Genomic DNA, 15,852 nt, shown 5'->3' on the forward strand with positions numbered 1-15,852 from the left:
CGAATGTCATAAACGCTAAAATGTCATTTGTCATCTTGATTCTCAGCTTGAATTATGTCAACAGGGTATTGATAAACTTGAAAATCAATCTTTTATCAACAAATCAGTGAAATAATTAATAAAAATGGTTACATTTGCACCAGACGAGATCGGCTTAGCCGACAAATCACCATGCGCGGGAATTAGAGCTGATCTCAAACTGTGTTTACTCGCAAGTGATTGTTGCAAAAAGGTTAGTTCCTATCAAAACATTTTTTTACATATTACTCAAAATTTATCCAAAGGTTATATTTAAATTGGATATTAAATAGATGGACGTTTGTCCTTATTAATATGAGGATATTCTTTCATCCTAAGACGACCCACTGACAAACCCATACCTTTACTTAAATTTGAAAAACATTCATGATTGCTTGTAGAATTACTAACTATGAAATATCTATTTACAGGATAGGAAAACACCTAGAGAATGTCTAAAAGATGGAACGATTCCAGACGAATGTATTCAGCTGAGGCAAAGCTTCTTTGAATGTAAAAGATCTCTAGTAAGTTGACTCAGAAATATTTTCAATGTTTAAAACTCTTCAAACTAATCTCAATTCATTATTGTTTGCATTCAAGGTAATTGTCAATTTGAATTACTATGTTTACAATATCATCTTCTTGCTCTATCCCATTTTATTTACTGTGTGCCAGTTCTCTGAGTTTTATCATAATACATCGTATTGATGACCTCGTATTATCTTTTGAGCCATATTTTTTTTGACCACCTTGGCAAATTATTATATAGGATTACAAGGGTTACGCCCCGGCTTGGCACGGGATAACAGTATTTCCCCGAAATTTAGTAGATGTTATTATACTTACATATAAACCTTTCTCTAAAAAACCGCATGAACATCAGTTGCGTATTTTCGAAGATTTAAGAAGCTACTTTGTTTTATACTATGTAATCAAGGCATAGTTCACCATATTATGTGTTCAGAATTCTGGTATACTTGAGTTTTTATTAAACTTTTTTTAATGTCTGTTTTCAGCTGGACAACAGAAGAAGGTTTCGAGGTCACAAAGGTTACTGATGTATGTACCATAGTAGTTATTCTTATATAGAGAGGAATAGTTTGTTTAATTTTATGAATGTATAAAGTATTACATAATAATTTGTTTAATAAAACTTGACTGTTGACTTGGATGTTTTAATGGTTATTTTTAGTAAGACTTGAGGTGTATAAGAATATATTTTTTAAAATTAAATTCAGTATATACCTCCTTTATCAGTAACCTTACTTGTATCTTTTAGACTGATTGAAATATAAACTTTTTCCAAAAAAATAGGTTCCAGTTTTGCCATATTCTGTGACTAGTAGTAATTATGAAGATGGGATTAGGGAAAAATAAACACAACATTTAATTTCAACTTTTATTATAAAAATAATTGAAATTTAATTAAATTCTCTATACATTCTACAGAGCTTAGCCAGCACTCTAGCTTTTCAAGCCAAACATTAATTATTTTAAATTGCTTTTATTACAATAATACAATTGTTTTAAACATAGTTGAATTTAAATAGTTCTTAAAAATAGTGATGCCAATTTTTTATTGGGTTAGGTCACCCTTAACTTTTCAAAATATTTGTGTCTAGGAAATTTATTAATTAATAAGCAAGTAGGGTTTTAGAAGGTATCTGTAAAAAAATAAATAAAATGCCCTTTGATGGAATCATCTGTATGTGTATAATACAATTAGAAACGGTCTTTGCATATCGATTGATATTAGTCCACCCATCTTTTATTTCAAAATGCTTCTACAGAGAGTTTCCAAGGTATTACAAAAATAAGTAAGCATATTTGTAATAATACTATGTAGTTTTAAATAGCAATTTTATTAATTGTTTTTTTATTTATTAATTGCAAAAGTTAGATTTTTGGTACCACACAACCCGAACATGTCAACTCCTTATAATAATCCTATTAATTATTATTTATTTAATTTATTAAGCCTTATAAAATTGCATTAAACACTAACTATAATACTCTAAGATGAGATAACCTACTTCTAACGAATTGGTGTTTTCGAAATTTTTAAACTTTAATTGAATATATTTGCATAGGTAGGATTAAGTTGGCAAAATCTAAAGATAAGTATGTTATTTATTAAAATATAACTTAGTATCTACTAAAGTAAAGAAGTGGTTAATTTAACAGTGTTATTTAAATTCTTTATATGCAAGCTTTGTTTTATTGCTAACTATAAATTGACTAGACTTAGCACCATAGCAAAATAACATCTTGTATCAACTAGAAATAAAAGAAAAATAAATACCTATAATTGGAACATATTCCTTTTACAAAAATATTCAGATTTAAATATTAATTAAAAAAAAAAAACAATGAATATACATCGCGGGTTAAAATTAAATTCGATAAAAACACACTTTAATTCAACTTGCATGCAATAAGTCTATCCCATGCTGTGTTTTTCTCATTCTGAAAAATAAGATTTCTTTAAACATAATTTCATTCAGTTTCTAATGCCTAATTATAATATTATATTAGAAACTAATATTCTTTATTCTAGATATATTAAAAAAGCATAAATTAATTACAATGTATTTATTTGCTAGAACAGTATTTTAATACAATCTTATTGATGCTTCTCAAGCAGATAACTATGCTTATACTCTGTGCTTTTCACCTAATTTAATAATGAATGAATCACAATATCGGGTAGGCTTTTTGGTCTTTTAAATTATTGTAATTATAATAGGTAGGTATCCATAAACATTTAAGATTTGGTAGTATGCACGGCAACAAAAGACCTTCAACAAAATTAAAATTACCAAATACCTGAATAGGTACTAAAATCTAAGTAATTGTCAAGATTACAAAACAATTTTTTTTTCACGTCCGAAAATTGTCTAAACACAGCTTTTGCGTGACCCTTTTTCGTGTCCAGATAATTTTGTAACTTTGGCTAGACTCTTGTTGCTGGCTGTAGGATACATATTTGTCAGCACAGTTGTATGTGAAGTATATAAAATGAAATAGACTCGATTTCGTAAACTAATTAAGCTTTTATGTACTATTATTGACTCTTGAAGTTTATGTATTGTATAGCAGAACATTTTAATTTGCATTTGCATACTTTTGAATCTGCTCACGCCAACGTTACTTGTCATATTTTAAACTAAGCTTAGTCTGTGCATCAAGCTATGATAATAAAAATCTAGTTATTTCGTAAATATTAAGAACAATAAATCTACATATTTTATGACACAAATTGGCCACTCTTCTTTATGTAGGCTATTATTTATTATTTTACCGCAGTAGGTAATGTTATCAAAATGTCAAATATTTCGTTAACGTTCAAATAAAAAATCTAAATCGTTACATAATTTTTTATCAGGATTATAATTATTTATTTCGTGAATTGTAGTAACGAATATTTAGCATTTTTAACATTATTGTGCGTTTCTAAGTAAATTAGCAACAGGTCTATTTATTTAAGGCAAACTATTATTTATTACGTGAGCATCACAATTTCATTATTTCTAATTTAGTAAGAATATGAAACAGTGAAGTACAGTTGGCAATGGCTATTAACATTATCGATTGAACATCTTGCGATATTAATGATATGTATCTCGAGATATGTTAGAAAAATTGAAAAACTCGAAAAATAATTTGTATCTTTAGGCAAAAATAGAAAAGGGAGTAAGTTTTGAGCTGTCGTTAAACTATCCTTAATCTCGGTATCAATCGAACAGTTTAGTACATTATGTAGGTACGCCGTAATTTGGAAGACTTTACACAAATATAACAAAATATTGTCAAGTCATGTACCTACTTAATTAATCATTTACCTAAACGACTGTTTACTTGAAGTGTCTTGTAGTAGATAATATCAAAAGTATAGTGAGAGGTTGAGAAAAATGGCGGCTACAGAAAAGATTCACTCGGTTTTATTAATATTAAAGTTTCTTAAATCTAAATGAAGAACACTTCGGCTCGACTCGCCTGTACCCAGTCAAACGTCCACCATTTAAGATAGTCTTAAATGTAATATTAATAGGTACTTTGGTCCGTTTTGTTCACGTGTGCTGTTTGTGACCAAATTTGACGAGACATCTTTAGATTGACTTTAAATTAGAGATCCAATCATAATTTGGGCAATGAATTTGGAAAGTTTTCAGTTTCTCCTAGTCTGAACACAATAACTTCAAGAATACCTGCTTTTCCGGGTTATAAGCATTGGCATTACGACAAGATCAAAAGTGTGTGTTTTCAATCCCACAGATATTCTGTTTTCTACCATACCAACTTCACTACTAGGATCGTCTTTCCTTCCCTACCCAAACTCATTACCCAACAGAACTAACCTAGGCACCTAACCTATGATGTCTCCAAATTACAATACAACACACTCAAGGCCATCTAAGGCCCAGTCCCTTTACTAGAACGTCTGTATAGGCCTGTAAAGCCCCGTGTATCCACAAAGGCGCGCCCTCAACGCCGTCACCAACATCGCAGCTCCTGATAGATCGTCCATTAGGTTGGCACACTCGCATACTAAGAGGTACATCTTGTCTCCGTGGGCAGCTACAGACTTGTGGAGAGCTATCTTCCTCATGCCCACCGTGTGGGGTAGATGACGGTACAGCATTCGGGCCCCGGTCCAGTACAGCCAGTTCCTCTCGAAGCGCTCGCCATCGTCGCCTTCGAAGACCTGTAAATGAAGAAGGTTTTGGGTGAGTGAGTACAATTACTATTTACGAATAGGAACTGTCGGACTGAATTTATTTTTAAAGATCTTTTGTGTTACGAAAGTTCCATACATTTGAAAGTCGCATTGAAAACACAGAATATTGGAATGAAGTGAATCTTGACTGATCAATGGCCACTATCCAGCTTGTTGCAAGAATTACTAAATCAAATTCCATCAAATATGCCTCACCTTATAAACACTAATGATGAATCCAGTGGTAGGCGTGTGTGACTTCTTGGGTCCACCAGCTAAGTCGTTGAACGGCGGCCTGCAGATCATCGCCACTTCACTATACAAGTCTAACGTATGCGCTGCCGAGTACCTTATGGTTTTCGGGTCAAACTTATTCAGTGACGAACATCTCATGTTATTGTAGAAAAGCAAAGGGTCCGTTTGCGTAGTATTTATCACATAGTAAGATATGAAAGGGAATTCCGCGTTTTTCTCCATATTCGCTAACAACATCCCTCCAACTGCTGTGTTGGCTTGCGCCACCTCGTTCAGCAGTTCTCCAGCCGCTGCTTTCTGTCTGATCAAAGGTTTGGCAAGCGGGGATTCCAATATTGGCTCGATGGGTTCCAGTGGACTCATCAGATGGGCCAATATACAAAGCTTGGGATCAGCTATTTCGAGGATGCTAAGGGAGTTTTGTGCAGTCTTTGTTGTCATTCCTTTTTCTGGCGTTGGAGGCGGAACTGGTAGCTGAAATGAGAAAAATGGAATTATTAACATCGTGCATTAGTGCTTGATCATATGTATGTTAATTAAAATGTAGGTGAGAGCCTACCACCGAACCTACCACTGACTCTGTGAAACTACACATGGAACTATTAATTATTTATGAATCAGAAAAATTGCCCAAAATAACCTGAAAAGATATTCACAGTGACAGCAAGGTCATCAAAATAAAACGTTTTAACTTAGACTGGTTTTAATTAAATGCTAATTTGTAGTAGGCTCGTCTACATGAATTCTTAACTTCGTTGAGACAATAATAAAAATTGTCCACCATTTATCATTGTCTTGCTGGAATATTTTCTCGTCCAGGCATCTTTAATTCTCGGGTCGCTTAAGTGTGGCTATCAACTATGTAAATGGGGGTCGCTGTATCAGCGCTAATTATGATTAATTGTTACTTGTAAACGTTAAAGCAGCAAAATGGTGGAGATTTTTTATTCGCTGTCAATAATAACCGTAAAGTTTAAAAACTACGTTTTAAACACCCAAGGCTCGTTTTTCAAGCCAATTAATTCTGCGCTTTTTTAAAAAATGGTCTGCGGTCTTAATTTTTAAACGGTTTTATTCCTGACAAGAAATACGAGTAGGCTTTTTTTCCCTAAAAATACAATTTTACAATACCTGCAGAAAACAACTCCCGCCTCTGATCAGACCATTCCAAGATTGTTTTGCATGTCTTACGAAACGGCTCTTTTGTGAATTAGACTTAAAACTACAAGAATACCATACTAACCGGCACTCCATCAGGCAAGAACCGATCAAGTGCGTGCGCCGGAATAACAAAGCAGTCTTTCTGTAGCGTTGCAAGCGACACGGGTTCCGTTCTCCGGCGGTCCGTGGTCGTCGGCACCGTGGTAGTGGTCGCCGGGCCCCTGTCCCAGCGCAGCAGGGAGACTGAGGGCTCCCGGGTGACCAGGGGCTGCGGCGGCTCCGGCTCGGGGCCCGTGCCACCGCCCAGTACAGGCCCGCATCGTTCTGTGGACATTAGCATTAAGTATTTCAAAGAGACCTGTCGTAGAATCTTCTGTGAAAGTGATTGTTACGTAGAGTTACTGTTGCCTTGGTGCATATAGGGTTGGGTAGGGGTGCAGAAGGAATAGAGGTAGGTTTTAGTCAGGTGCATGGTTCAAAAAGTTCGAGAAGAACGTCTAAGACATTATAGGACATTTTTTGGATGTCTTGGTAGTTATTTCAGTGTGAGAAGGTATAGGAAGGTACTTATGGGGAGATAGAGAAGGAAGTCGGTCTACATAGTGTAAGAAATGATGGAACTTGGTGTGACTCTTGAAAATGGTTGAGTAAATTGTTGAAATAATGGTTTTGCGCCATATTGCAATTTATTGTTGGTGTTGTTCTGATTAATTTTCTGTCAGCCTTCGAAAGAAGTTTCGGCGTTTCGAGTTCCGAAGCAAAACAGAAAGCTCCTAACTCGTTTAGTTACGAAACTTTTCCGTTTTAAGCATCATTTGTAACATTAAAACAAAAATTAAGTTCGACTCATGAGGAAGCTAAAATAGTTCCGGAGTTGGGTATTAGAAGATACACGTGTTGTTAAATAAACGATATGAGAAATTCCAACTTTGAAACGAAGACTTGTGAAAAGAAAAAGTTTGTGTATTGTTTAAGAAAGTTCCAAAGTTGAAAGATCAAAGTTTTAATGACTTTGAGGGCAAACGGATAGTTTCCAAATAATCTATCGTAGATCACGTCTCGATTTTGCTGTCTTAAAGTTAATTTATCCACTAGATTGCGTTAAATTAATTGAATCAACCATATTTAGGTATGTACAAATTAAATACGTACCTAATGAAGATTGCAAATCAGACTAGTCATAGTAATATTAGAGTTTTTGTAAAATAAACTATTTAGGATTAATGTCACTCATATTTACATTAGAATCACATCAAACTGAGTAAGTTGAAATATCCGAATAATTCAAAAGATGCAAATGTAAAGTTCTTCACTATAAACATTTTTTTAAACACTGATTCGCTTGCTGTTAATGACAAGAAAGTTAATAGCGACTGAAAATATTGATGTCATCACGGAAATGAGCGACCATGCTTCAATTTTTCTTTGAACATCATTACACAATAGTAAACAAACACTTACCTAATAGAAGCGCTAATGATATACAATTTCGATTGATAACTAATACTAACAACTAGGTACTATCGAACGTCTACAAACATATAATTTACACACAAAACAAGTAATTATACCTTTACGTTTGGACATTTAATTGTCGATCTTCGAACAGATATCGAAATGATTTATCCCTCAGAAGGTTAGTAATAAACATAGTAAATTAAATCGTGCCAATTATAAATATTGTATAATCTGCGTGTCACCAACACTTACGCGGGAAGTAACCTCGAGATGTTTTGCGTTAAGCGCCAAAAATGAACCAGTTTGAACCGCCTCACGCCAGTTCCATCTGACTGGAGAAACACATTTGTATCACTAAAGCCCACGAATCTTCTTAAAGCTTTGTTTACATCAAAAGCACTCGTGATCATGTTAACTGCTGCAAACAAGCATGTCTCATAAACTCAATCTAAACACGCGTCACTTGTCAAAAACTATGTATTTATAACTATATATATTAAAACTATATATATATATGCGATGGCGTTTCATGTCTGCTGTGTTTTGAACAGATTTAACGAGGCCATTGCAAACTTTACCAATTTAAAGGACGGGTCCTTTGTGAGAACATCACACTTCAACTTTGGTTCAACTTGAAAGTTGTTAAGAAACTTAAGACACAACACAAGTTTCGGTTTCACTGTCACTGGCGATGGCGTGCGTTTACCTGTGAGGTCGTTGTATTGAGCACTGGCGCGCGGAGCCGCGGAGAAGAATATGTGGGTCTTGTAGTGGTGTTCCTCCATGCAGGAGTATCGCTCGCGGTCGCGGCGCTTCGCGTTCCTCCCTGCACCCAGCGCGCCCCGCGCCTTCCCCCCACCCCCGCTAGACGAGAGGGTCTTCTCCCCGCTGAAGTTCTTCCGAAACATCAAATTCATCTTGGAAAACTGCCCACTTCCGTCTCGTTCACACTATAGTGTACCGGTATGCGTGCACACCGCTCTCGCGCTAAGTCTCTGCCAGTAATTAGTTCAGTGTAGCACGCCAAGATTAAACCCGGCTATATTCAAACGTCTGTTCGGCTCGCCGTGTTTTAGTTTGTTTTATTTCCGCTTTAAAACGAACGCGAACGGTCGCATGGTAGGATTAACTAATGCGAGGTGAATAGAGTTGGAAACACGATAAAAGTTTCAGGACGCATTACTTTTGAAAGTCAGCAGAGTAAACAAACCGTTCCGTACAAATTGTTGTTGTATTTCTAAAGCTTTATTGTTGTAGAGTTAACTGTCATAATAATGTTCCATCGTTTCAGTTTAATAACTGTCGTTGGACTTAGTCCAACATGAAGACACGTGGTGGCGGTGATAAAATATTTGGGCCAAACGTAACTACGTAAAAAAATCTAACAAAACATTTTTCACGTAACTTTTGGAACTGAAGAATGTTCCTGTTCAAAACCGAACAAATAAATCAATTCCTTGGTTTATGTCTGCCAAAGAAACAGGAGTCATTAGGTAGCAGTTTTTTTCAATTTCGAGTAACAGAATAACAAATCAATCATTACGATCAAAGGAACATAAAAACAAGCATTATGCCGGAGTATTAGCAAACTAGTCATTTACTGAATAACCTTTTCACATTTTCTTTGATTATTCAGCTATAATTTTCCATGAATCATATTAGGTATATTAAACTGAATTGCAGTTTCTTGGTAATCGTCATTGAGGTTGATAATAAAAGTATACGTTTAATGTCTTTTGATAATAAACTTGTTGAACTGTTGTATTGTATGTGTCATCGTTTTGTTAAACGTTTTTATTTCGTTTTTATGATTTTGCTGCTTATTCGCCATGTTGTATTTTGTGGCTGTAAGCCGATTACGGCTCCGCTTAGTCGTATTATGATTACGTATCGTCTAACCCAAGGATTTTATTTTCACCCATATTAGTCTCTACTTATATAATTTCATGATGATGTATCATTAATCATAATTACTTTTCAATTCTAATTAATTTCCCTTCACAAACTTTTTCTGAAAAAATAATTCAAAGAAGCGAAAAACTTAATTGAATAAAACACTTGGTTAAGTAATTTTCTTTCAAAGTATTGGATTGTTTGTTAAAGTTCCAGACTAAATTATGGATTAAATTACAGGTTCACGTATATTTGGAATAACAGATATTCCATTGGGAATGCCTTTGCTAACGACTGCCTATCAATCTTCTGAGGCTCGCCGAGACAAATATTGTGATCGTTATATCTTTGCATATCCTTTGTAGTGGGTGTTGTTAGGAATGCTTATTGATTTTCAATTATTCTAAAGTGTTTTGTATGCTTTTGTCCTTTGTTGTTCACCGCAAAAGGTATCTCGAGATGGACATGTGATATTTCACAATTTCATATTTTGCAAGCTTTTGCAGAACGTCATTTGGCACATTTGTTCCACCTCTAAATTAATTCAATAAACTTATAATTTCATTATTGGCACGAGTTTTACTGTTTCATCATAACGATAACCAAACCATAAGGTCAAATCGGTTTGACAGCTGGATATGGTTCGGTTATCGTTATAGTTAAATGGTTTTACAATTGAGAATATAATAATTTTCAGAATTTAGTATCCAGGTTTCACAATAATTTTGAACCACGTAATAAAACGCCACATACAGTCTCCGTACAGTCAATAAGTTTATAACGTTAACATCTGCTCGGTGTGACAAGCGTACCTGCATTTCGTCTAGGAGATCAAAGTATTGGAATAGATGCAAAACATATTCTCTGAGAATTATACTGTGTTATGGTGCCAAAACTATTCCTGTTTAAAGTAAACGTCTATAAGAAATTATTTTTAAAAAAGTCTGAATTAGGAACCATTTTTTAAGAAAGTCTGTTAAAAATGTCGACACCTGGGTCTGAATTAAGTCTATGATCTTTTAGGATACGATCAATATGTCTATGAACTAATTTTATATAAGAAAAGTCTAGACATAATACTATCTATCTTAGGCTAATCACAGCTCTTTCCTTAAAAGGTTCTGCCCTACATCTGTGCCCTAATACCGTCTGGCATTTAACTAAGTATAACCACTCGGTAAACAGCGACATTTCTTAGTCCGTAAGAAAATACTGTTGCTGTTTTGTGTCTTTTCGAGTTTTAACAAGCAAGTTTTTTAGATGTTTTAACTTCTTACTTTTTATTTCTAAATGTTTATAAGCTAAAACTTTTCTTAACTCGTTTGTTAAAGCTATCTTGTCATGGTACATACCTATCATCAGAAAAAATATATAACGGGGTATTTATCCCAGCCGGGTTTTTAGGAAGGGTGACGTCAGCACCGCTGACGTCACCATCCGTATTATTTGCACTCATGATGTATCAGATAAACGAAACACAATTTTGAAATACAAAACAGCTTTATTTTATAACCTCTTTATCACTACAGTTTTGGTATACCTATAGCCAAAAGTAAATACACTCATACACTCGTTATAATCAATAAACAAAATAATAATTATCAATAGCAATAACAATTATAAGTATCAAAGTATCAAAGCACTCACCAAACGACCGTTCGGTCCAAGCGCCACGAGCAAAGTGTCCTAGTCAACTCGGTGAACGATGCAAGAAATCAACATGGCGGCTGAACGTCACGTTTTGGGGAATTTACAATAACACGTGTTTACTTTTTAATTCTAATAATTCAAATTGATCTTTCATAATTCATAAAGTAATTTTAAACGAATTGTCAAATAACTAACACATTTTAAAACACAGTAATAACAAAACGGATATTCAAAAACCAACGATAAACAATGGCGGCTGTAACAACTACTAATATTTCAAATCCTTTTAAAAATGATCGTTGCTTTTTGAACCATTTAATTGATCAAAATATTCTTATAGAATTACCTAATTAATTATCAAGTTCATTAATCAATTTATTTATCAGAACAAAGAAAAGAAATTAATTAAAATTAATCATAAATTAGAAATAAGAATAAACTTTAAAACAAATGCGTCGACACGGCCATTCTGCGGGGCGGTGCGTGCTCTGCGCCTGCCTCGATTCTGAAAGTAGAAAGTTTTTATCTTTACTAGGTATCTGGGCAGCATACCTAGGGTAGGTATTGAAATACACCTTTGAAATGTAATTTTAAATTTGCACATAGGAATGAGCTGTAATAATGATAAGCAAATATGTTCTCGTAGACCGTGTTTATAATGCTCCACGCATTTTACACGTTTCATATTTTTGTTATTAAATGCAAATGTCTCCACGCATCCTTGCATTTTTGATTGATGATGTGGTCTGGGCGGTCATGTACGCCGTGGTCCACAGTACATCTTTGTCTTAGTAATGTGGTTATGGGCGGTCATGTACGCCGTGGTCCACACAGTTTATTGAGTTAAAATTTGAAAAGTATTGTGGCTGTGGTCTGGGCGGTCATGTACGCCGTGGTCCACAGAGGCTCTAAAGGAAATGGGTAGGACGATGCTGTGGTCTAGGCCTTTATTTGACCGTGGTCCACAGAGGCTCTGAAAATGATAACTTAGGTGGGAGATGGGACATGCAAGGATTAATACTGTCTTGTTATGTGAAATTTTTATGTTAGTTCATTATTGTTATTTTAAACTGGGTTGTTATTTCTCTGTTAATTCTCTTTGTGTTTAAGTTATAGAATAAATTATGAAATGAACTCACCGATTGTTTAACAATCAAACGTCATCGCAGCCTGTGACGTTGATGGCTGCGGGTCACTTGTGTTCGTCTGGGGCTGGAGGTCATCAGGGTTGTTTTGTTGGTCATCATCAGAGTGCGTCGACATGGCACCCTGATCACCCGGCTGCGGTGCCCGCCGAAGCTGGTCGTGAGCAACCTTACGAGGTCGTCCTCTTCCTGTTACTCGTTTAACGATGTATCTGTCCTTATCTTCAACCCTCACGATCTCATAAGGGTCACTGTACTTGAGGTCCAGGCATGTTTGATTACGTGGATTATTTTTAATCAGTACGTAATCACCTTTTTGAAATGGCCTTATCCTAGCCTTATTTTGATCAAAGCGTCGCTTGTCATACTGAGCAGCAGCTTGCATTTTCTGTTGGACTTGTTGGTCGAGTATGTCAAAATCAATAGTTTCTTCATCAAGGTTTACTAGCCTCAAAAGTTGTGGGGGTACAGTATGCTGTCTTCGAGTCAGGAGAGTGAGTGGCGCCATTCCGGTTATACGATGAGGAGTGCAGTTGAATGCCAATTGCAGGGCTTCCAAAGCAGTTTGCCAGTTCTCGGTTTCATAATTTTTAACCATGGTCAACGCGTTCTTCAGTGTAGCCATGACGCGCTCAACTTGTCCATTCGCTCGGCTAGCTCCTGGCGCAATCGCGTGAATGTTGATACTAAAGTTGTCACAATAGTTTTTGAAATCTCCCAGGAATTCTCTCCCTCCATCAACTATAACTTGTACGGGTGTTCCAAATAAATGGATCATGCGTTTTAATGCGGCGAGACAACTGCTTGGACTTTTATCATTTGAATAATTGAGGAGTAAGTATTTGGTAAAGGCGTCTATGATAACAATCACATACTCGTCCTGACCATTTTGGTTTCTAGAACCCAATTTGCCCGTAATATCCATATGGATAACTTGGAACGCCGTAGTTGGTTTTTGTATAGGATGCAGTTGAACTTGTGTAGCACCAGAAGGACCCTTTGACATTTTGCATACAATGCAATTATCCACGAATTTTCGAACGATTGAGCTCATCTTGTCGAACCAGTAGGACTCTCGTAATTTACATAGCGTCTTCTCCCATCCCGGGTGTTGTAAAGCAGTGTGATACGAATTTATTAAGCTCCATTGAAATGACTTCGGCACCACAATAGCTTCATAATTGCCGAATCGTGAGTCGGTAAGACGTTTCTTGAGTACGCCATCCACCAGGACATAGTTCTCTACTGGATTACCGCTGGCAATACCATCAATAAGTAAGCGTAAGTCACTATCTCGTCTCTGCTCTATCTGAACCCATTCCGTATTTCTGGTCAAAGTATTGACTGTACTCTCCATATTTGGGTTTCTACTAAAGAAATCGGCATGCTGAAGATTCTGACCCTTACGATATTCTATTTCAAAATCATAATTTTGGAGAAACGCCCACCAGCGATGGATTCGTGGAAGTAAATCTTTCTTGAATTTGGACGCTTTAAGCGCATTGCAGTCAGTGATGACCTTAAACTTCCTCCCGTACAGGTATTGACGAAAATGTTTGATTGCTTTTACCACCGCCAAAGTTTCAAGTTCGTAGGAGTGGTATCGACTCTCTACTTCAGTGGTACGCAGGCTCATGTAGGCCACTGGATGATGTCGCCCGTTAACTATCTGCACCAACACCGCCCGTAGCCGATGCTGCTGGCGTCGGTGTACAGTTCAATAGGAGCGTCTTCCTGGAATATCAAAAGGGTAGGCGCAGTAGACAAGTGTTGGATGACATAATTCCTAGCCTGATCATGCCTTGTATTCCATTCCCATTTTGCGTCCTTTTTAGTTAACTCGTATAGTGGTGTCATAACACGAGAAAAGTTTGGTATAAAGCGTCTAAAATACCCCGCTAACCCGTTAAATTGTCGTACTTGTTTAACAGTTGTGGGAATGGGGGCTTTCGTTAGGGCCTGTATTTTCGTCGGGCTAGGACTAACTTGTCCGTCTGATATGATATTACCTAGGTACTCAATAGAACGCTTAAAGAAGGCCGTCTTCTCCACATTGATTGAAAACCCTGCTTCCTGAAGAGTCATGAGTATTCTCTCAATGCGTGACAAACCCTCTGAAAAGTCCTTGCACTTTGTGAGTACGTCATCTACGTATACCTGACATATAGGATTAGGCCCGTAAAGTAGAGGCCCCAGAGCTCTATTTATACATCTTTGGTACACAGAAACAGCGTTACTTAAACCAAACGGCATGGCCAAATACTCATAGAGGCCATCGGGTGTTACGAAGGCAGTTTTTTCAATAGAGTTTTTGGACACCGGTATTTGATGAAATCCCGCTGCCATATCAAATGTTGAGTAGTAGAAGCCCCCTGATAGTTGATCGATTTGGTCAGAAATGATAGGTAGAGGGTAATGATCCCTAAGAGTATTTTTATTCAGCTCCCGGTAGTCTACGCACATGCGATTTTGCCCGTTCTTCTTTTTCACTAATATAATGGGACTAGAGAAAGCAGAGGTACTCTCTCTAATGATATTATGTTCTAACAACTCGGTCACGATTTCTCTGACTTTTTCTCTTTCGACAGGACTCAATTTGTACGGCCTACGCTCTACATACCTGTTAGGATCTTTTAAACGGATTTCTAATTCACCCGTGTTAACCCGCGTACGCGGATATCCACGAATGAACAAATGTGTATACTTGTTCAACAGTATTTTTAACTCGTTTATCTGATCCTCACTAGATAAGTCGGTAATAAGTCTATCAAATTTTTCATCTTGTGAATGTATGTGATAAACCATCGGTTGGTGCAGTAATTTGGCCCCCTGGGCCGTAACTAATACACTTAGGTATGTGTTCTTAATAAGGTTAGTACCGATCAACATATCAGAGCATATTTCGTAATCCGGAACCACATGAAACTGTAGTTCCACGCGTAAGTTGTCTATCTGACAAATTGTAGTTAAACAAGTTAACGACATCAATGTAAACTGCCCAATGCCCTTCAAGTAATGGACTTGATCAACGCGTTTACCCGGAATTTTTGCAGCCACCGACTCGCGTATCAGTGAACATTCCGCTCCACTATCAAAAATAGCAGTAAATTCAAAATTTCCAATAGTGACAGGTAACCAAGTAAGATTTGGTTTGCCAACGCAATTCACATTTGAAACCACTGTGCGTTCACGTTTAAAACACGTTTCATATGTATGCCCAGCTTTGGAGCAAAACGTACAGGTAGGTTTGACAGCGTTTTGCGTTTCACTATTTGAAACCTGACGCGGCTGTGGAGCTGTATTTTTGTTCGCAAAACGACAATCACGTGTATCATGGTTAGTCCTCTTACAAACTTGACAATATAACTTTTCTGTCAAACGTGGGCGTTTGTTTGAATTCTGTGACGTCTGATTCGAATTTAAACGTTTTGTTGGACGTATTGATGAAGCTACAGAGATTAATTCTGGTACCGATTTAGCACGCGCATTTAATAATTCAATTCGTAATCTTTCGTCACTAACGCAGCCAATAACAGCCTCCACCGCGTCATC

The 15,852-nt window shown here is 36.4% G+C and overlaps 2 protein-coding genes across 8 annotated transcripts in view; one reads left to right on the forward strand and one right to left on the reverse strand.

Annotated features, from left to right (window-relative positions):
• Positions 1 to 23: 23 nt before the first annotated feature.
• Positions 24 to 1,186, forward strand: LOC110376064 (cytochrome c oxidase assembly factor 5). The gene is made up of 3 exons (XM_021334406.3): positions 24 to 232; positions 450 to 545; positions 1,038 to 1,186. The coding sequence occupies exons 1-3, from the start codon at positions 125 to 127 to the stop codon at positions 1,077 to 1,079; spliced, it is 246 nt and encodes an 81-aa protein (XP_021190081.3). The 5' UTR covers positions 24 to 124; the 3' UTR covers positions 1,080 to 1,186.
• A 1,445-nt stretch (positions 1,187 to 2,631) lies between these two features.
• The window catches only part of LOC110376076 (uncharacterized protein), a 133,081-nt gene continuing 119,860 nt past the window's right edge, over positions 2,632 to 15,852 (reverse strand). For 3 of the 7 annotated variants that reach the window (XM_064035514.1, XM_021334425.3, XM_049847615.2), the window contains exons 2-5: positions 8,319 to 8,703; positions 6,237 to 6,478; positions 4,955 to 5,467; positions 2,632 to 4,726 (exon numbers count right to left, since the gene is read on the reverse strand). In XM_064035514.1, coding sequence (XP_063891584.1) covers positions 4,454 to 4,726; positions 4,955 to 5,467; positions 6,237 to 6,478; positions 8,319 to 8,529 — 1,239 coding nt within the window. In that variant the 5' untranslated portion in view covers positions 8,530 to 8,703 and the 3' untranslated portion in view covers positions 2,632 to 4,453. Of the gene's footprint in view, positions 4,727 to 4,954; positions 5,468 to 6,236; positions 6,479 to 7,725; positions 7,848 to 8,318; positions 8,742 to 15,852 lie in introns of those variants that run through there. The other 4 variants (XM_064035515.1, XM_049847614.2, XM_021334427.3 and 1 more) reach the window with 3 other exon arrangements.

The sequence above is a fragment of the Helicoverpa armigera genome, chromosome 7, assembly GCF_030705265.1.
Source record: "Helicoverpa armigera isolate CAAS_96S chromosome 7, ASM3070526v1, whole genome shotgun sequence".
NCBI classification, from domain to species: Eukaryota; Metazoa; Arthropoda; class Insecta; order Lepidoptera; family Noctuidae; genus Helicoverpa; species Helicoverpa armigera.